Source organism: Rhinoraja longicauda, chromosome 11 (genome assembly GCF_053455715.1).
Source record: "Rhinoraja longicauda isolate Sanriku21f chromosome 11, sRhiLon1.1, whole genome shotgun sequence".
In the NCBI taxonomy this organism is placed as follows: domain Eukaryota; kingdom Metazoa; phylum Chordata; class Chondrichthyes; order Rajiformes; family Arhynchobatidae; genus Rhinoraja; species Rhinoraja longicauda.
In genome coordinates, this window is record NC_135963.1 from 11,339,618 (window position 1) to 11,361,063 (window position 21,446).

General features: G+C 38.5%; 1 protein-coding gene across 1 annotated transcript in view; it reads left to right on the forward strand.

The window, feature by feature from the left end:
* abcd3a (ATP-binding cassette, sub-family D (ALD), member 3a) overlaps positions 1-21,031 on the forward strand; it is a 54,277-nt gene extending 33,246 nt beyond the window's left edge. The window contains exons 8-23 of the mRNA XM_078408269.1: positions 540-596; positions 935-1,077; positions 3,380-3,449; positions 4,621-4,690; positions 8,118-8,215; positions 8,333-8,424; positions 9,271-9,362; positions 9,940-10,003; positions 10,332-10,395; positions 11,384-11,461; positions 11,554-11,619; positions 13,970-14,059; positions 15,051-15,170; positions 16,898-17,002; positions 19,512-19,568; positions 20,539-21,031. Of these exons, the coding sequence (XP_078264395.1) occupies positions 540-596; positions 935-1,077; positions 3,380-3,449; positions 4,621-4,690; positions 8,118-8,215; positions 8,333-8,424; positions 9,271-9,362; positions 9,940-10,003; positions 10,332-10,395; positions 11,384-11,461; positions 11,554-11,619; positions 13,970-14,059; positions 15,051-15,170; positions 16,898-17,002; positions 19,512-19,568; positions 20,539-20,616 (1,344 nt within the window). The 3' untranslated portion in view covers positions 20,617-21,031. The remainder of the gene's footprint in view (positions 1-539; positions 597-934; positions 1,078-3,379; positions 3,450-4,620; positions 4,691-8,117; positions 8,216-8,332; positions 8,425-9,270; positions 9,363-9,939; positions 10,004-10,331; positions 10,396-11,383; positions 11,462-11,553; positions 11,620-13,969; positions 14,060-15,050; positions 15,171-16,897; positions 17,003-19,511; positions 19,569-20,538) is intronic.
* The last annotated feature ends 415 nt before the right edge of the window (positions 21,032-21,446 follow it).

The following is a 21,446-nucleotide window of genomic DNA, read 5'->3' on the forward strand; positions in this document are numbered from 1 at the left end:
GTTAAACAGAAGCCAGGAAGCATCGATTTTGCCACTAATTAATACCTTTAACGTTGTTTTCACTCTCGTTTTAGGATGATTGGCTTAGTTTGCAATTTCAAAATCTGAATCTGAGATTCTGAGAATTCTTCATTACAAAAAAAATTGCCCATGTAAAGTAACGCTGCTGACCTCTATGTCTGTAACATTGTCCAGTCTCCTGCCAAAATCTTCACTGATATTTTCAATTTTTGTCTAGTTACCACCCTGGCTAACTTTTATCCCCCACCTATAAACTTCATCTGATACAAATATGTGTTGCCTGTAATTTCATCCAAAGGTTTTCATCCAGATCTTTGATTCACAAGTAATTTTGTGTTCTGATAAAAACTCTGTCTCTGAACCATAAATTTGACCTCTTCACAGGCAGCGATAGATTTGCTTGTTTATTTTGGATTCAGCACCAGCATCTGCGGTACAATATCGTGTTTTTAATGTTGATTTGTTGTGTTATTTTCGTGCTATTTTACAAGCTAATTTCTGGCCTGTTTCCTTTCCAGCCACTTTTGGACATCATTTTGTATATATGTAAATTGACAAGTGCAATAGGTGCTCAGGTAAGCTGAGTATGAATTAAAGAACTAATTTTAACTGCATGACACTGAAAATGCTTCATTTAACTTTGAAACTATAAGACGTTTTTATTAACTTTCTTTTTATGACCTAATTGGAAGAAAAGCACAACTAAAAATGTAACATCTAATGCTCATAGAATTAAGTAGGATAAAGTATTCTAGATTTTAATGCTGAAAGGCAAAAGAATGTACTTGTAACTTGACTTTTTGGTGTAATTCTTTGTATTTTTTTGTGTCTGCATTTTGAGAATATCATCCTGATGTCAGTGTCAAAAAGGAAAAGTATATTATTTGAATATTGAGTTATTGTTTTCTCTGAGGGACCCGCAAGCATGACGGCTTACCTGGTAGTTTCAGGTCTGATCCTAACTCGACTGAGAAGACCAATTGGTAAAATGACAATATCAGAGCAAAGATATGAAGGTGAATACAGATACGTCAACTCTCGTCTGATTACAAATAGGTGAGGAAACATGTGAAGCCAGTTGCACTTAATTTTAACACTTAACATTTTTTTTCAGATTTTAATCTGGAAATATTTAGATTTTTTGATATCAAGGGAACCATGAGGTGTAGAGTACATGCATGAAAGTGGCAATGAGTTGAAAGATCGACCGTGATCTTATTAAATATCTGAGCAGGCATGACTCTCCTGCTTTTGTATTCTGTCCTTAAATAGAATTCCTTTACCTGTTTCCATGAGAACTGTTGTGCAAGGATATGTGATATGTTTCGACCTCCTTGTCCCACTTTCCCTTCATTGTCTTTTTGTTTTTGGAACAAGTGCAAAAGTTGCTCTGTGAGTGATGTGCACTGGCTTTCTATTTTATTATTAAGTTGCAAAGGCATGCTAAAAGTAGGAAAGTCCAGGGCAATGTCTATGCTCTTGTTTGATTTAACCAGTTAATGCTCAAGTATATTGTGATCTGAAGTGTGAACATGTTTAAATATACAAGGCTTGCAATTTGCAGAGGGAGGGGAGAACAAAATCAACCAGATAATTATGCAAGGCCAGAATTGCAGATAATCGTATTAAATAGGACTTTGGATCGCATCAGACCTGCCAACTTTTACCTATGTGGCCATGTAGAAATTCTGGATCCCTAAATGATGGGACATTCTAAACTATAAACAGTTCCTCAAAGGATGACTGTGCACTGTTGTTGGACTCCCTATGTAGTCCAGTGGGGAAGAAAAAACATTGTGGATTTCTCTGCACCTATACTGAGAAATATGCCTACCGAATCTGCACCATTTAACATGAAGAAATGGCTGTCGGGAAAAGCACAACATATGTTATGTTTTTACACAACATAAATAAAGAAATGTCAGAAACATTCAAAAATAGTCCCTGGTGTGTTTCTGCACAGAAGCATTAAGTGGGCCTGGCATTTGTTTCATATTTCTAGCATCTGCAAGTGTTTTTGCTTTAATTTCCCTTTTATAAATTTGAAATAATCCAAGAGTACTTAATTAGTTTAGTTTAGAGATAAAAACAGGGCCTTTTGGCCCACCGGATCCGCACTGACTAGCGATCCCCGCACATTAACACTACCCTATACTCACTAGGGACAATTTTTACATTTACCAAGCCAATTAACCTACAAACCTGTACGTCTTTGGAGTGTGGGAGGAAACCGAAGATCTCGGAGAAAACCCACGCAGGTCATGGGGAGAACGTACAAACTCCGTACAGACATCCCCCTTAGTCGGGATCGAACCCGAGTCTCTGGTGCTGCATTCGCTGTAAGGCAGCCTGTAATTTAATTGTTTCCTAGTGTATTCGATTGTTTCCACATGCTTCAACCTTTTTGATTCTAAAAATGCTATTTAATGCTTTTGTATTTTTTTGGGCTTTGGAATGTCTAAGTCTTATGCATTTGGGTATGGAGTTTGCCACCAGTATTATTGTGTATTATGCTGAAAAAGCAGTCAATGTTGCATAGTAATTTGATCTACAAATCAAAATCCCAACAGGAAATATATCTTTTGGAACTTTTCAGTTGTAAATTCTGGGTCACTTTCTGCAAAGTCTATCCAAATTAAAATCAGCAATAATAGATTATATTTCTGTCTTTACTTGAGTGTTTGGAAGAGCCCTACACTTCACTTGGCCTTTCTGATCAATTGATAGTCGGCTTCCCATTAGAAGACCATGTTCGGGGATTTGTCTATGAATGGGCTTTAAGGGGAGTTGGTTAACTTTGATGGAAGTTGGCCAAAATGACAGCTCGGTTAGTAGTGGCTTTGTGGGAGAGAGAAGGGAGGAGGTCATGACTGAGGGAAAGAATAGATATGATGGATCAAGGGGTAGTTGAATGGTTCCTTGGGGAAAAAGAGAGAGAGACAGAGATTTCATCCCACACTCCAAAGATGTGCAGATTTGTAGGTTAATTGGCTTCGGTAAAAAAAATATAAATTGTTCCTCGTGTGTAGGAAAGTGCTCGTATATGGGGTGATCTGGTCAGTGCAGACGTGGTGGGCCAAATGGCCTATTTCAATGCTGTAGCTCAGAGTCTAAAATTGAAATTGCTAGACAATTAATTATGCAGTGAAGTGGTCCTCCTTTCCACAGCATGATACGTGGACAGCAAGGGAATCAGCTCTTGTTAATATTATGGTCATTGACAGTATGTAATGGGGTTGAATTTAGTTTTTTCCATTTATAATTCTTTCCTGTTCACTGTTGGGGAAGTGCTCAATATCAAGAAAGAGTTTACAAATAAGAAACTGGAGTAAAACTATTGATACTTACATTTTTACAGTGAAGAAATTGCATTTTACAATGGAAACAATCGAGAAAAACAGACTATACATACCGCTTTTAAAAGACTGGTAAGCAATCCCTTTTATTCTGTGCTGATATTGATAAAACAAGATAGATTATAGGATCAGTTTTGACTGCGAAGTAAGAGAGAATTCTGACCAACTTCTCTCATATTTAACATCATAGGAGGTTTTTCTTCGATTATAACCTTTAGTTTGTCAATTTTTTTGTCTTTTCTGCCTTTGTCATGCTACTGACCAGAAATCCACAGTAGTGCAATCATCATCTTCTACTTTTACTATACAGTCCTCTCAAAATGGACAAAGATCTCTGCTTTAATAACTGCATAGCAAAACAATTTTGCTTTAACAACTACCTGCAACAAAATTTCACCTATCCTCGTTAATTCTTTAACCATTTGAAGATATGATCTTGCAGATTTACCAATCAAATAAAGTAGTATTTTTGTCAATTGTAGTAATGGTGGCAATGAAACCGCATGGTTTCGTGCCATGCTTTTATTATATCAATGCTATTTTATAATTCCTTATTCTAGTAAATGTTAGATATTGGGTTAATGCAATAAATTGGGACTGAGGTAGAAGATCAGCTTTGACCTTGTTATATGGCAGAGCAGACATAAGGGGCCAAGTGGCACAATCCAGCTTCTAATTCTTATCTTCTTATGAACATAAATAGATTATTTATTAACCCGTTCAAAACAACCATGTTGTATTTTGGATACAGATTTGTCAGTCTAGTAGGGTACTACCACAGTGCTAACTTAGAGAGCTGGGCAACATGTATGAAAACTATTCTGATATCTTATGATATGTGATCTTTATTACTTTTTTATTTGCTTATCCTTTACACTTTAATTTCATAAAATGACAAATGACCTACTGGTACTGCATAAAAATTCAGGAGGTCCACTTTATTTTCATTGTGCATCACATGATCCATTCTATGTTCTTTTACTTATCACAATAATTATGATTTGATCGTCCATGAAAATTGAAATACACCTGTGTTGGCTGCAGTCATCTATACATTAGTTGAATTGATTCAACCTTTCTAGTAGTTTTCACACTATTTTAGTTCCTTTAATCCATCTTTGTTTTTGTTTGCAAATTGACCATGTACATTTTTCATCTCACTTCCTGATTTATTAGGGGAATTGGTTGCATTTTGTTTTAACATTCCAATAGGGTTTTTTTACATTGCTCTTTTTCTCATTAGGTGGATCACATGCACAATTTCATTGTCTTCCGTTTCACCATGGGATTTGTGGATAGTATAATTGCCAAATGTAAGTATATACGCAGTCAGAATTTTTTTTGTGCAATATAACAATCCTAATCTAATCTGGAGAATGTACAGGAATGTAGTGTGCCATTTCAAAATGTAAAACATCTTGGAATGGAACTGATGTTCACTATAGCATCTAAAGTCATACACGCTGAGCTTAATTTAAGATGGTTATTGTGTTGTAAGTTGAAATTGGTAGCCTTTATAGAAGAGAGAAAAATTGTATGTGGAAGTCAAATGGCATTTAAATTGGGATTCAATAGATTGGTACTCCAAAGACAACTAGAAAACATTTGCATCCATGAACTTAAATTAATAGGATACTGGCTAAGAAACTTTGACCATAGTGTCACACAGAGAAACACAACAACATTGTTCAAGTTTAAAAATGCTAACTTTGAAACACTTGCAGTAGCTCAAAAGTCTTTGGCATTGAAATTATACTTTGTAATTTGTCCATTGGTGCAGAGATCACAATGTAATCTACTAGAGTTTGGCTATCTTGTATCCATAAACTTTGCAAATTTGGCTGCTTTAGTTTAGCTTCCAAAAACCTTTAAAACTTACGGTCACTGTGACCTCTAGTGGTTAGAAAATATATGTGATAAATAGCCTGTCATTTCAATATTTCCGAAGGATGCACTAAATGTCAAAAAACCTTTCAAATCTCGCTTTTAAATTTGAATCTAAGCAAAATGATATCAGAAATGATTGAACCTTTTATTGCACTTGCACCTTGTGTTTCTTGCACTCAAAACTGATCTTTGACAAGAGTAGGTTGAATAGTTGTGAAGGAATGCATGTAGCTGCAATAGGTTCAAGGCTAGAAATGTGTCCAAGTACCTCCCATGGCATTGCCTCTAGAAATCCTATTAACCCTGTTATATAATAATCTTGTGCATTTCCAGGTGCATTAGCAAATTTCCATTGGGAAATTTGTTTGGTGCAATATTTTGATGTGATATTTTGCTCTGCCTTACACATCTTCGCTGATGTAAAACTCTCCCAAATGGTATCAATTACAATGCAACAGACACAATCATCTGTAGTTAATGTTCAACCTTGCTGGTCTGAAAATTGACAGATCTTATTTATTCCATATCCATTCATACATTGGCAATACTTCCCTGTAGATGCAAGAATAGTATATGTATGGTTTTATGTACTTTTGAGAATTGCCAGCAACGATTGGAGTTAGTTTAGTTTAGAGATACAGCACGGAAACAGGCCCTTTCAGCCCACCCGGTCCGTGCCGACCAGCGATCCCCGCACATTAACACTATCCTACACCCACTAGGGACAATTTTTTACATTTACCAAGCCAATTTACTTACAAACCTGTACGTCTTTGGCGTGTGGGAGGAAACCGAAGATCTCCGAGAAAACCCACACAGGTCACGGGGAGAACGTACAAACTCCGTACAGACAGCACCCTTAGCTGGTATCGAACCCGGTCTCCAGCGCTGCATTCGCTGTAAGGCAGCAACTCTACTGCTGTGCCACCCCGCCGCTTACATTGTGTAAGCAGTTGCTGTGTTACATTGTGAGAAGCTGTAATAGAGAAACTAGACTGAAACCAACAGTGCCAATTTCAACAGGGCATTACAAAGTGAAACCTGACAACAATTTTCCTTGATTCAGATTCAGTTTATTGTCATTTACACTGGGAGTGCAATGAAATTCCTTGTTCGCATGAAGCTTAGAGAATACAGTGTCCATGATAATGATAGATACAACAGTAAATGCAAAAGACAAAAGCGAAGCTGCAGAATAATGCAAAGATTATTGCAATCTGAAGTAGTGCAAAATAAGTGGTGCCTCGCACTTTCTGTATTTTCTCTTCATTGGTATCTATAAACAGTAGCACATAGACCCTCAATGTTGTTCCACTGTATAAAAAGACACGGCGTAATTTATTGGCCATAATCTTGAATGCTTGAAGTGAGATACACCTTTTTGAACGTAATTTCATCCAAGTGTCTGTTATGAAATTCTTAACCCGTTAATTTGGCACCAGAATACACTGATAGTTGTGACTGATTCCTCTTCAGGGATCAAACCGGCTGAGTTGCTTTCCAATGTAAAATGTTGACTTGCATATTTGGAAAAATGTTACTGAGCTGAGTCCATGTTGCTGGTGATGCAACTTTGCTTTGATTGCAGTGTCTTATTGATCATGGAACCAATCCAAAGACACAAAGATTTTTTTTTCCTTAATTCCACTCAAAGATTCCTGTCCCTTAACTTAAATCTTATACACCCCTGCTGTGGGGAATAAAGTTTACTATCTACCTTACATGTACTCATAATGTTGAGTACTTCGGTCTCCTCTATTACATGTAAAACAAATCCAACCTATCTAATCTCTCTTTGTGACTTAACACTCCATACCAGGCAACGTCTTGGTGATAGACACAAAATGCTGGAGTAACTCAGCGGGACAGGCAGCATCTCTGGAGAGATGGAATGGGTGACGTTTCGGGTCGGAATCCTTCTTCATTCTGCTGGTGAATGTCCTGGTGAATTTACTGTGCACCCTCTTCGGATAATCACATCCTCTTTATAGTGTGGCAACCAAAGTACCAACTGTGGCCTTTGCAATATTTTACAAAACTCAACCATATAAATTCCCTGCTTTTATGTTCTATGCCCCAGTTAATGAAGGCAAATATCCCATGTGGCTACCTAATGACCTTTATATTATCAGTGTTGCCATGTCCAGGGCTCCGAGAGCCCTTTGCTTTTCAATGCATCCCAGGATCTTACCATTGTGTATATCCTAGCCTTAGTCCTCCCAAAATACACATATCACACTTATGATTAAATTCCATCTGCTGTTCCTCTGGCATTCTCACCAGTTCCTCACTACCATTCCGTAGCTTTGCCTCTATCACCAAAACCATCAATTTTGTGACATTTGCAAACATACTAATGATACCTTTAAACTATGTAACAAATATCAAAGGTCCCATTATCGATCCCTGTGATGCACAGGCCTCCAATGTAAAAACAATTATCGACCATCACCCTTTGCCCCCTATTACAAAGCCAGTTTTGTGTCCAGTCTTTCAACTTGTTTTGTGCTGTAACCATATTGGTGCTTACTGAAGTCCATGCAGACAGCAACGACAGCACTGCTCTCATCAATATTCTGTTTTCACTTCAAAAAATTCAATCAAATTGGTCAGACGGGACCTCCTCTAAAAAAGCCATGATTAATTAAGCCTTTGATTAATGCATACTTCCAATCTTGTGTTCTTTATTTTTGGTTTCTTTTGTGGTATTTATGTAACCAGAACAGAAAATGGTAAGGTGCAAGATGTACATTTTTGAATTATTGTTGGATTTTCTTTTATTACTGGGTTGATAAAATATGTTTGCAAAGTTTATCCTGCTGAGGCATTGACTGGATCTTTCTCTTTATATAGATCTTGCTACTGTAGTGGGTTATCTAGTAGTAAGCCGTCCATTTCTGAATCTCTCCCATTCTCGCCATCAGCAAAGCAGCCATGCTGATCTACTGGAGGTATGTGTAGTTCAGATTTCTCAATTGCAGAAAAAGCTAGAAATAGTTTTTCCCATAAAATCAAGAATAAAACTGAAGCTGTTCTTTTAAATTGATCAGACTTTGTTTTTTTCGTAGGATTACTATCAAAGTGGTCGCATGTTACTGAGAATGTCTCAGGCTCTTGGGAGAATCGTGCTGGCTGGTCGTGAGATGACAAGATTGTCTGGGTAAAATTAATATTTCCAGCAAGATTCACAGTCGTAGAAATGTGCTTTTTTTCATTAGTTTCCAGTCACTTAAATTGAAATTTGTACATTGTTTTACATTTTAAAAGTAAGTATGGAGGAGAAGAGGCGCAGGACAAATGTGGAAGCAAGAAACTGAAGATGCTGGTTTACAAAAAAGGACACAGTGTTGGAGTAACTCAGCGTGTCAGGCAGCATCTCTGGAGAACATGGATAGGTGACGTTTCGGGGAAGAGGACCATTCTTCAAACTGAAGAGTCCTGACCCAAAAATCACCTATCCGCGTTCTCCAGAGATGCTGCCTGATCCGCTGTGTTACTCCAGAACTTTGTGTCCTTTTTAGGGGCAGGAAGAAGCCTGGCAAATAATAGGTAAAGTGAGGGGGGTGGGGGGGGGGTTGATATTATTTACAGAGACAGGTAGGTTCCTTAAATACGCTGCCAAAGAAAGTGGTGTAAGTGGACATGGAGGCCCAGAATTCTCCAACAGATTTGAGGCAGGCATTTTTTATTGCTTAAGGAATTAGCTTTAATTAGTCAGAGGGTGGTCAATCTGTCGAATTCATTGGCACAGACGGCTGTGGAGGTCAAGTCATTGGGTATTTTTAAGGTGGAGATTAGCAAATACTTGATTGGTAAGGGTGTTCAGGGTTATGGGGAGATGGCAGGAGAATGGGGTTGAGAGGAAAAGATAGAACAGCCATGATTGAATAGTGGAGTAGACTCAATGGTCTGAATGGTCCACTTCTGCTCCTATGACTGATGAAATGGCAGCTTTTAGATCACTACTTTTATCAAATCTTTAAAATATGTTTTGATTTCTATTTAGTTTCACAGCTCGAATCACTGAATTAATGCAAGTTTTGAAAGATCTAAATAATGGAAAGTATGAACGCACAATGATTTCTCAACAGGATAAGGGTGAGTACGCCAGCAATACAGCACACAAGGAGAACTAAATTTAGTTATATGCAACCAAACCAGTTCATGTAAACTTATACGTTGTGATAAACTATATCCTGTAATTGGGTTTGTAGTTTGATGTTTTAGCTCTGTGGTGCTGGACATTTGATCTGTGCTGAATTAGCTATAACTAGCCATGGTGGCTCGGGTAACTTTTCAGTCTGGGAAAAGAAACAATCATCCAAGGTTTACATTACTGTTTGTAATACTATAATTGCTGCAAAAGAATGTGCTTAGTTATGAACGCCAAGCAAGGAAGCGATGAACTTCCACTGGGGAGCACTCACCCACCAGCCATCTTCTAGGAGTACATATGACTCCTTGCGCAAAGTATAAATCACTGCTGGCCCCTCTAGATACATATTGGATGATACGTTTCTGATTCCAGGAGGCGACACCATGCTGGAAGCAGAAGAATAGCTGCTCACAATGTATCCTAATTATTCCATGTATTTTACCCTTAATCATGCACTTGCAGAATATATTGTACTTAGTCACATGAAGTTTATACACAATCTCTAAATTTCCTATTAAGGTTCAAAAAATCAGCCTTTGATACCAGGGAGTGGGAAGATCATTATTATGGATCATATTATCAAGTAAGTGTAAAGCTGTATAAGTAACTTGAAGACAACGGTACAAATTTAAGCTCTTCACCAAATCTGACCAATATTGGCTTTTCTCACTTGCATATTAGCAGGTTTTTTTCTCTAATTTTGATTGTGAAAATCCTTTTATATGCATCTCATTTACAAATATACAGGCCAAATCTTTTACCATTAGGAACATAATCTATTGAAGTATCCAAAATTTTTTTTGACTTGGTTAAAATTTAACAAGATTTTGAGGCAGAGTTTGACAGAGAAAAATAGTTCTTTGATTTTCTGACATAATTGAATAATAAAATGAAATTACTTTCCTTGTCAGATTTGAACACGTGCCACTGGTGACACCAAATGGAGATGTTTTAATTTCAGATCTCTCTTTTGAGGTAAAAAATATTTGTTATACTCCTACTTTCTTGTGCTGTACTACCCCTTGTTCTTTTATTCAATAGTTATTTCATTTGAACTAAAACTAGTCTAAACCTTCTAATATTTTGTTTGCTTTGTGACGATACAAATATACTTTTATGTTCTTATTATTTGTAGATTGTGTGAAATGTGCAGATATTATTGAGAATGATTATTGAAATGTATGGGCAAGCCACGCATGACATGCTAATGAATAATATTGCAAATGAAAGAGAGCAGGAGGCCAGTTATTAAAGAGGAAATGGTATTAAATGCAGAACAAGCAACCAGTGTTACATGGAGAAACAAATGACTGCAGATGCAAGAATCTGGAACAAAGTTTAAACAGAGGAACTCTGTTGACAGTTGACATTTTGGTTGGAGACCCTTTGGACCAAAAGAGCGGAGGGTGATGGGCAAGAGATAGCACGCAATAGCTGAATGCAGGCGATGGGGGGGAGGGGGGGGGAATGTAGCTTGGTAGATAGTCAGGTGGGGAGAGAGGAGTGGAAAAACAGACACTGGGACGCAAAGGATGGAAGTAACCAGTTGCTGCAGATGATGAAATCTGATGGAAAAGAAGAAGTATGAGACCAAATATGGGTTGGGAACAGTGGAAGGAGGGAAAATGATGAGAGGAGTGTGTGGTTGATAGGCAGATGAAGAAAGTAGAGAAGAAGCAGGGTGAGGGGCGGGATGTTGTGTGAAGGAAGGATGCATGTGGGAGGACACAGGTTATGTAACGTTGTGAACAATTGCCACAAAACAAATCAGCTGTTTAAGTTTCATTCGTTGGCAAGATAATTGAAATTTCTAGTACATTTTGAAAGCTTTAATTTGAAAATGTCAAAACATTTTGGAGAACTATTCTATTGTGACTTAAAAAAAAAATCAGATAGACTATGCAAGGGAATTAGTAAACTGTTTTTTAAGGCTAATGCTATTAACTGCATTGTCACTGTTCAGGTCAGATCAGGAGCAAATGTTCTTGTCTGTGGTCCAAACGGGTGTGGAAAGAGCTCCCTTTTCCGCTGCTTAGGAGAGGTGAGTGCAAACAAAATTGTATTGAACGTTAGAATATTTGCTTCCGAGTAGCATTAATTGGTAAGTTAAACTATAATTTTTCATTTTGATAGTTATGGCCTCTGTTTGGAGGACGTCTAACCAAGCCAGACAGAGGGAAGCTCTTTTATGTACCTCAGGTAAGACAGAAATATTCCTTTCCAATCTTGGTACATTTTAACGGTGTTGATTTTTACTTTCTCACAATACTTTCTATCCAGCCCAATGGATTATTCATCTAGTTACTTGTGATGCAGATGTGCTTTGATTCCTTCAGACTTTATTATTATAATTGTTCTAAACATAAAAGGAAAAAAAATGGTTTTGCCAAATGCCATTATCTGAAGATAATGTTATATTTTTGGACTTGATGACTTTTAGCCAAAGCTCTCAATTTATCGCTTTGTATACATATACATAAACAAGACAAGATAGTCATATCACCAAGAGAAAACTTCTGCCACAGCATCCAACAAATTATGCAAATTGGAGATAGGCGCAAAATTCTATAGTAACTCAGTGGGTCAGCTTCTCTGGAGAAAAGGAAGAGGTGACTTTTCAGGTCGGAACCCTATTCAGACTAAAAGATAGAGAAGGCCAGAACAAAACAGGACCGGCAACTGATAATCTGAGGAAGGGGGGAGTCTATAACGACCCTAAGATGGGGGTGGGGGAGGAAGGAAGGAAGGAAGGGTTACTTGAATTAAAATTGGGGATTTAAATCTAATCCGGGTGTTCCACCTTTTTGAGCTTGCCCAGGATTCTCCAACAGTTTAAACCTAGTCATCCAAACACATCCTGAACCAGGAATGAAATAGTGGGGACAGTAAATCAAAAGGAGCTGATGTATGAGGCTTCGAGTGTTCACAATGATACATCTGTAACTGAGATGGTTTACTTTCTGATTGTTGTTGGCAGTAAGACATGACTTGGGCAGCCAGGCAAGTGGTGGGTGGAGCAATTGGTAAATTATGTGATGAAATGTCCCAAATTACATCTGACCAGAGCAGCCAAGCCTAGATTATGTAGCACGTCTGTTTGATGTTTGAGAAGATCTCAGACATGATTTAATGAACATGTATTTTAAATTGTGTACTGAGCAGATAATTATCATTCAGAAAAAAAAGTGCACTTTAAACGAAAGTGAAGCTTCTTTGGATATCTTGTGTCTTCCGTACCAGTAGTCACAAGCATCTAACCATTTCACTCAACTAACAAGGAATAGGATAGTTATAGGTAAATAACAGCTCATGTTAGGTAGTATATTATATCGTATACTGGCATACTGAATTGAAATGATGTTAATTAATACAATTCCACAAATCCTTTACTTCACATTTTTGCTAAAAAAAACAAATCTTCTACCAAACAAGGTGTTAAAAAACACAGGTGATAGATAGGTTGTAAATAATTTAACATCTTGCCTACTTTTATGGTAGTTAGCCAATGTAATGCTGTGCTTAACTTTAAGAAAGTTACATGGAGTTGCAAAGGTATGAAAATGCACTTCATTGATGTAGGTTTTCTCAGTTGTCTGGAATTAAATTAATTTTAAAAAAAATGTTTTAATGTCATTTGGAACTGGTCGTCAAAAATGGGAAGTGAGTAAATGTAACTACAAAATATAGAACTTGTATCAAATATAAAATTTAAATATAAACATAAAACTTAAATATCTGAAGATGGGTCCCAACCTGAAACATCACCTATACACCAATCAGCCAAAACATTATGACCACTGACAGGTAAAGTGAATAACATTGATTATCTTGTTACAATGGCACCTGTCAAGAGGTGGGATATATTGGGTAACAAGTGAACAGTCAGTTCTTGAAGTTGATGTGTTGGATGCAGGAGAAATGGGCAGGAGTAAAGACCTGAGCGACTTGGACAAGAGCCAAATTGTTATGGCCAGACGACTGGGTCAGAGCATCTCTGAAATGGCAAGGCTTGTGGGGTGCTCCCCGTTAGCAGTGGTGAGTACCTACCGACAGTGGTCCAAGGAGGGACAAACCACAAACCGGCGACAGGGTGTTGGGCGCCCAAGGCTCATCGATGCGCGAGGGCAACGAAGGCTGTCCCGTCTGGTCCGAACCGACAGAAGATCTACTGTGGCACAAGGCACAGAAAATTTTAATGGTGGTCACGGGAGGAATGTGTCACAGTACACAGTGCATTGCACCCTGCTGCGTATGGGGCTGCACATGGAGGACCAACAGCATATTAGGCAGGTGGTCACAATGTTTTGGCTGATCTGTGTATATGTTCTCCAGAGTTGCTGCCTGACCCGCTGGGTTACTCTAGCATTTTGTCTTTGGAAACCAGCATCTGCAGTTCCTTGTTATTAAACTGAAATCAAAGTTGCTATGTTTTAAAATGACATTCAAATCATGAATTAGTGTGCTTTTATTTAAAAATTGACTTGCTAAAGATTCTATTGAATCAATTTTGATTCTTGTATTAATACATCAATTGTTTATTATCTTGCAGCGACCATACATGACTCTCGGAACTCTAAGAGATCAGGTGATCTACCCTGACACACTGGAGGATCAGAGGCGGAAGGGAATATCTGATCTGGTATAATGAATGTTACGATATAATAAAATTAGCTGCTTTGTGCTCTTATTGTCAAACTTGGGATATCTTAGTGGATGACTGAGTGAAGAAAATGTAGTACCCTTTGTGAAAAATGGAAAATATCTTTTGTGCCTTTCTGTGCTGGCAATTTTAAACCTGTGATTAATGTGGTGATCTCTTGCAAAGGTTCAATAATCGGGTGATAAGAGCCATCCATGCATTCAATTTTTCTCCTTTTGTGCCTGCACTTTGTTTCTTCTCCACTCCTAAACCTTCTATTAGATTGCAGATTCCGTACCTATTCTTTGCATTCCACTGAGAGAAATAACAGAGCATTACTCTGAATGCCACCCCCCTTCTATTTCCTAGGTTAAATGTGGGCTGTCAGAGAATGTGATTGCTGTTGTTTTACCTTTTTCTCTGTGTGACACAGTGGAGCAGCTAGTAGTATCGTTGTCTCACAGAGACACTGATTCAATGCTGATCTCAGGTGCTGTCTGTGCAGAGTTTGCAAATTATTTCTGCAACTGCACGGAACTTTTGCTAAAATAAACAAATCTTCCACTCAGCAGGTTAGGCAGTGTCTGTTGTAAGAGAAACTGAGAATGTTTCAGAATGAAGATCATTCATCGTATCCGGAAAAGGTTCTGATGAAGTGTTTGTGATCTGAAATATTAACTCACCTTCTCTTTGCACAAATGCCAATTTTTAATATTTATTAAAATTATCAACATCAGCATTAGTTTAATTTTTTTATTTCTTGGTCACCTCACTGTTCACCAATGAAAACGTATTTTGATTCTATGCAGTGTCTCGCAAATTATCATCAGCCTATATATATTTGAAAAATATGTGATAGGGCGCAGAACTGCATTTAAAAACTGGAAGTGAATTGTTTTTCATATAATTTTCATGCACACCCCGTCATGTTTCTCATGGAAATGAATAAATGATGGAGTTATTTTGATTGTAGTATTGTATTTGTCAACAGATTCTGAAGGACTATCTGGATAATGTACAGCTTGGCCATATTCTGGAGCGTGAAGGAGGCTGGGATTGTATTCAGGATTGGATGGATGTACTCAGTGGAGGGGAGAAACAACGGATGGCTGTATGTCGTGCAACCCATTTAAAATTTTGATGGAAAAACGAATATTGTTACATGCTTGAGATTTGCATCACCAGAATGGAACATAAAACAGATTATTTTTGATGAATTTGTATTGCTTGAATATTGCAAAATATTACATATTGACTGGTTTATAATTTAGTCATGAAAAAATACAATGTACGAGGGTAAAATTCAGTCTATAATGTTTTTGTTTTACGTGGTAGAATTTTGCATGTTAGCCCCAAAATAGCATTAAGTATGTGCAGAATTTTGGGGTCTAGTTGTGTTCCAATCCATGTGTAATGAGGTCCACGCAGCTCAGAGCCACCAATGTAATAGGTTTTCATCAGGCTTGTGCTGCACCGTTAGCTGGATCACCAGCATATTGCAGATGATACTAAGCTGGGAGGTAGTGTGAATTGTGAGGAAGATGCAATAAGGCTGCAGGGTGACTTGGACAGGTTGTGTGAGTGGGCGGATACATGGCAAATGCAGTTTAATGAAGATAAGTGTGAGGTTATTCACTTTGGAAGTAAGAATAGAAAGGCAGATTATTATCTGAATGGTGTCAAGTTAGGAGGAGGGGGAGTTCAACGAGATCTGGGTGTCCTAGTGCATCAGTCAATGAAAGGAAGCATGCAGGTACAGCAGGCAGTGAAGAAAGCCAATGGAATGTTGGCCTTCGTAACAAGAGGAGTTGAGTATCGGAGCAAAGAGGTCCTTCTACAGTTGTACCGGGCCATGGTGAGACCGCACCTGGAGTACTGTGTGCAGTTTTGGTCTCCAAATTTGAGGAAGGATATTCTTGCTATGGAGGGCATGCAGCGTAGGTTCACTAGGTTAATTCCCGGAATGGCGGGACTGTCGTATGTTGAAAGGCTGGAGCGATTGGGCTTGTATACACTGGAATTTAGAAGGATGAGGGGGGATCTTATTGAAACATATAAGATAATTAGGGGATTGGACACATTAGAGGCAGGAAACATGTTCCCAATGTTGGGGGAGTCAAGAACAAGGGGCCACAGTTTAAGAATAAGGGGTAGGCCATTTAGAACGGAGATGAGGAAGAACTTTTTCAGTCAGAGTGGTGAAGGTGTGGAATTCTCTGCCTCAGAAGGCAGTGGAGGCCAGTTCGTTGGATGCTTTCAAGAGAGAGCTGGATAGAGCTCTTAAGGATAGCGGAGTGAGGGGGGTATGGGGAGAAGGCAGGAACGGGGTACTGATTGAGAGTGATCAGCCATGATCGCATTGAATGGCGGTGCTGGCTCGAAGGGCTGAATGGCCTACTCCTGCACCTATTGTCTATTGTCTATTGTCATATTATTCTTAAGTTTTATGTATTTTTCCCCCCAAAATAATCTTTACCATTAAATTAAATCTATAAGTCAAATGGCTAATTTGCTTAAAATGTAGAAACGAGGAACTGCAGATGCCTGGGTTTACACAGGAAGACACAAAGTGTTGGAATGACTTAGCAGGTCGGACAGCATCTCAGAGAACATGGATAGGTGACGTTTCAGGTTGGGAGCCTTCTTCAGACCAAGAAGAAGGGTCCCGAACCGAAACATCACCTATCCATGTTCTCCAGAGATGCTACCTAACCACTGAGTTGCTCCAACACTTTGGATCTTCTCGGCTAAGTTGCTTGAAAGGAATGTTTGATTGCGGTGACTCTGACTTTAGTGGGCACCTGCTAACATTGTGTTGTTTCATTTATTTTAATATAGATGGCTCGATTATTTTACCACAAGCCACAGTTTGCTATCTTAGATGAATGTACCAGTGCAGTTAGTGTTGATGTTGAAGGCTTCATCTACAGCCACTGCAGAAAGGTAAGCCATGATTGTAACAAAAACATTAGATATAATTAATTTTTGCAGGAACAAAGTACATTAAATTTCTTAATACTTCAATAAATTCTCTTAAATTCCAACTCAAACAAACTAAAATTAAAATCACATGTATTAGCAATTAATCAAGAGGAACTGTTTATACATTTTTAAATATTAGTAACAGGAGCCTGAAGGTGGTTTAAAATACATATTAGCTTCTCCCATTACTCCTCTTCCTGTAGAAAATATCTTTTCATGCCTCAAATGTACCTTAATGATGGTGAGGTGAGAACAAATGTGAGCATTGTAAATGTAAAGCTACGTGTTAGCTCTCTGGCTCAGCACGTTTCAGTTTATTGTCACATGTACTGAGGTACAGTGAGAAGCTAACCAGTCAACAGAAAGACAATACATAATTACAATCGAGCCATACACAGTGTAAAGATACATGATAAGGGAGCAACATTTAGTGCAAGATAAAGCCAGTAAAGTCCAATCAAAGATAGTCCGAGGGTGTCCAATGAGGTAGATAAACATAGCACAAAAAGTAAGGAAATTTGTGTTTGGTAGATTATTTCTTTGTTGTAACAATGCTTCTTGGCAATAAATCTTATACCGTTGGAAAGCCTGTTTATTTCCCTTTTAAATGGTGCCACATTTGTAAGGAACATGCATTTGTGGGATGAGCAGCAGAGCTGAGTATGTGGGTTGCGCCCATGAAAAATCTGCCAAATCTTCTCTGCCAATGCCAAACAGCTTATTCTGCCATTGACTCTTGTTCGGTGTTGTTTCGTGGATTGGATGATTGAAGTCTGAAGAAACAAGACATATTGGCAATTTAACAATTTATTCATTTAATAAACAGGAGCCTCAGTAGCGTGTGGAAGAACCATACACAGCCACAACAGCCTGGCACCTCCTCATGCTGGTCAACAGCCTGGCACCTCCTCCTCATGCTGGTCACCAGCCTGGTCACACACTGTTGTGGGATGGCATCCCATTCTTCAACCAGCATTTGTCGCAAGTCAGCCAACGTGGTTGTGTTGGTCACTCTGACACGAACAGCACGCCCAAGCTGATCCCACAAGTGTTCAATGGGGTTGAGGTCAGGACTGCTGGCAGGCCATTCCATCCTCTCCACTCCCAAATTCTGGAGGTAGTCTCTGAGAAACCCTGCTCTGTGGGGGCGAGCATTGTCATCTTGGAGGATAGAGTTCGGTCCCAGACTGTGGAGATATGGGATTGCCACTGGTTGCAGAATCTCATCTCGATATCTCTCTGCATTGAGATTGCCTCCAATGATGACAAGCCTCGTTTTTCCAGTGAGGGAGATGCCGCCCCACACCATCACACTGCCTCCACCAAAAGATGTTACTCTATCGGTACAGCAATCAGCATAGCGTTCTCCGCGTCTTCTCCACACTTTGACCCTATGATCCAACTGCCGTAGGCAGAATCTGGACTCATCGCTGAACATAACGTTCCTCCACATGTTCAGGTTCCAGTGCACGTGTTGCCGACACCAGCGCAAACGGGCCTGACGGTGAAGGGCAGTCATGGCAGGCCTCCTGGCAGCCCTATGAGACCGGAGATCGGCTGCGTGCAGTCTGTTCCGAATTGTCTGGGCAGAGAGCCGTCGGCCATATCGTCCTGCAAACCTTGACTGCAAATCTGTAGAAGACAGCCTACGGTTCCTAAGTGCTGACAGGGTGAGGAAACGGTCTTCTTCGGGTGTCGTCTTCTTGGGACGCCCACTTCGCGGCCTGTCTCTGACATCCCCCGTTATATGGAACTTGGCCTTCACTTTGGAGATGGTACTAGGGCTCACTCCAAATAATGCCGCAACTTGGTTTTGCGGAACACCAGCTTGAGTTGCCCTATCGCACGGGCCCTATCCAGATCAGTCAAACGTGGCATGCCGATTCTTGGAGCAGACACCTACTGACCACTGTAGCAGGGCCCATGCTCACAGATGCTGCCAATCAGGTGCCAATCAGGCACCTGATTGTCAGCACCTGGGGGTACCAGAAGCTCAAAACAAGAGTCAATAGCAACAGCAGAATAAGCTGTTTGGCATTGGCAGAGAAGATTTGGCAAATTTTTCATGGGCGCAACCCATATACTCAGCTCTGCTGCTCATCCCACAAATGCATGTTCCTTACAAATGTGGCACCTTTAAAAGGGAAATAAACAGGCTTTCCAACGGTATAAGATTTATTGCCAAGAAGCATTGTTACAACAAAGAAATAATCTACCAAACACAAATTTCCTTACTTTTTGTGCTATGTGTAGTTTGAATTCCACTTTTTCGTGAATAGAGAGAAGATTCCTGCTTTGCACAAATTTAATGTTTAAACTTTGTGATATGCTTTTTTAACGTGTTATTTTGTACTAATTAGAATTCTGTAAAAAAGATGAAGGATTCTGTTAAGACAATCTTTGTTTGGATTGACAATTAATATTTTGTTATTTGTGATGAGTGTGATCCATATCATTTTTCTTCCAAAAGGTTGGCATCACTCTGTTCACTGTGTCACACAGAAAATCTCTCTGGACTCACCATGAGGTTAGTGAAGTAATGCCGATTAACAGAAAATGCAGAAGAAAATCCATGGAACAAATGAGTAATTCTAAGAACTTTTAAACAATTAAAAGTTCTTAACTAGGATACATTTGTCCTAGAGCATGATTTTAGACAGATATCCTGTGGACAATTGATGGAGTTACCTGCAGACAGGATGAGTAAGGTGTTATTACCCAGTTCATTGCTGGATGTAATAGCAGAGTAGAATTAAATTGGAGCAGATTAAACTAAACAAAACAGAAGTGAATACACAAGCATGGTTTATTTAAATTGAATTATTTCCAAACCCACTGGCATTCTCCAGCTGAATGTTGGCAGGTTAAATAAACATCTACACTTGAATTGGTATTATCCTTAGACAATGGCGACTGATTGCTGTAACTGTCAGGTACTGCATTTCTATTTAAACCTAATCCATAAAGGTCACATTAGTTGGGATCCCCTACTTTGGGTTTGTACGCTTGGAATTGCAAACCTAAAAACAGGCATATTGGACCACTTTCTTTAGAAAATTCGTAATGTCCAGGTTAGAGACAAATCCTGAAAAGCCAACTTCAGAAACCTTTTCAAATTCCAGCATACCACTACATAATATGCATTTTGTAGGGACAAAGTAGTTACTTTAAACTTCTTAATAAATTCTCTTCAATTGTGTCTCAAACTACAATTATCATGTGATTCACATGTATTAGCCATTTACTAGGAAAATTTGATGTTTTTAAACTGTCACTAACAGGAGTCTGAAAAAGGTTCAAAATATATATAATTTTACCAATTACTCTTCTCCCTGAGAAAGATATGCTTGCCTCTCAAATGTTTTGCAGGTCACATGTACTAAATTTCTGATTGGTCATATTAAAGATGTAAGCTAATTTGTCCCAAACTTTGCTTGCAATTTTGTTTTAACGATCTATACTTTGATGTATTACAATGGTTTTCTTTTTGTTTTCAGCATTATTTGCACATGGATGGTAGAGGTAATTATGAATTTAAGCCGATTACTGCTGAAACGGTGGAATTTGGTTCCTAAAACCTATCTGCTAATCTGTTTCTGAATGGAGAAGTAGATTGATTTACAGAAGAAGTCAGTACAATTTGCATTCTACCCTGCACTAAATATTTCCGTTTGTAATTAATTCTCAGTTTGAAGATGCTGTAATAAAATTGAATTAAAAAAATCATTAATTTGTAGTCTTGTTGAGAGCTGTATATTTGGAAATATTAATATTGAGGCTTGTAGATCCAGTAAAATTCACCTAGAAAATGTTTGAATTGTTACCTTAATGAAGATAACCTGTAATGTTTCATGTACAGTACAAATGAAGTAACCTAGGAATGCACTACATGATGGCATGTTCTTGTTATGCAATAATTTGATATCTGCAACTCATTTCCTAATGTTTTACAGAAAAAAAATAAAGACGTTAAATGTTAACTTTATGCTAATGTGTGAGTAATTTTGAATTTGGGTCAACAAGCGTTACATGGAGTCTTGGATGTAGAGCGTGTCTTTAACTGAAAACATATAGCATCTACGAAACACTTGGTTATACGATCTCGGTTTTAAAAAAAATGATCTGAGTTATTGCTTATCTCTTATCAGAGGTAATGCAACATCTCTTTGCAGCAGCAATCATGTATCCGCATTTCAGTTATTATATGTAAACAAGAACAACAAAAAAGTGGCGATTGTCCAGGAAAAGAAAATACCTTCCAATTGATCACGGAGTGTCTCCATTTATGCTAAGGCCAAATGTAAATTGGATTTAGAATCAGTAATTCATCAGGAAAATGACCCCGGCCAACGATAGATAAAGAAATATGGAGGGAACTGAAGAACAGACGAGCAAATCAGATAAT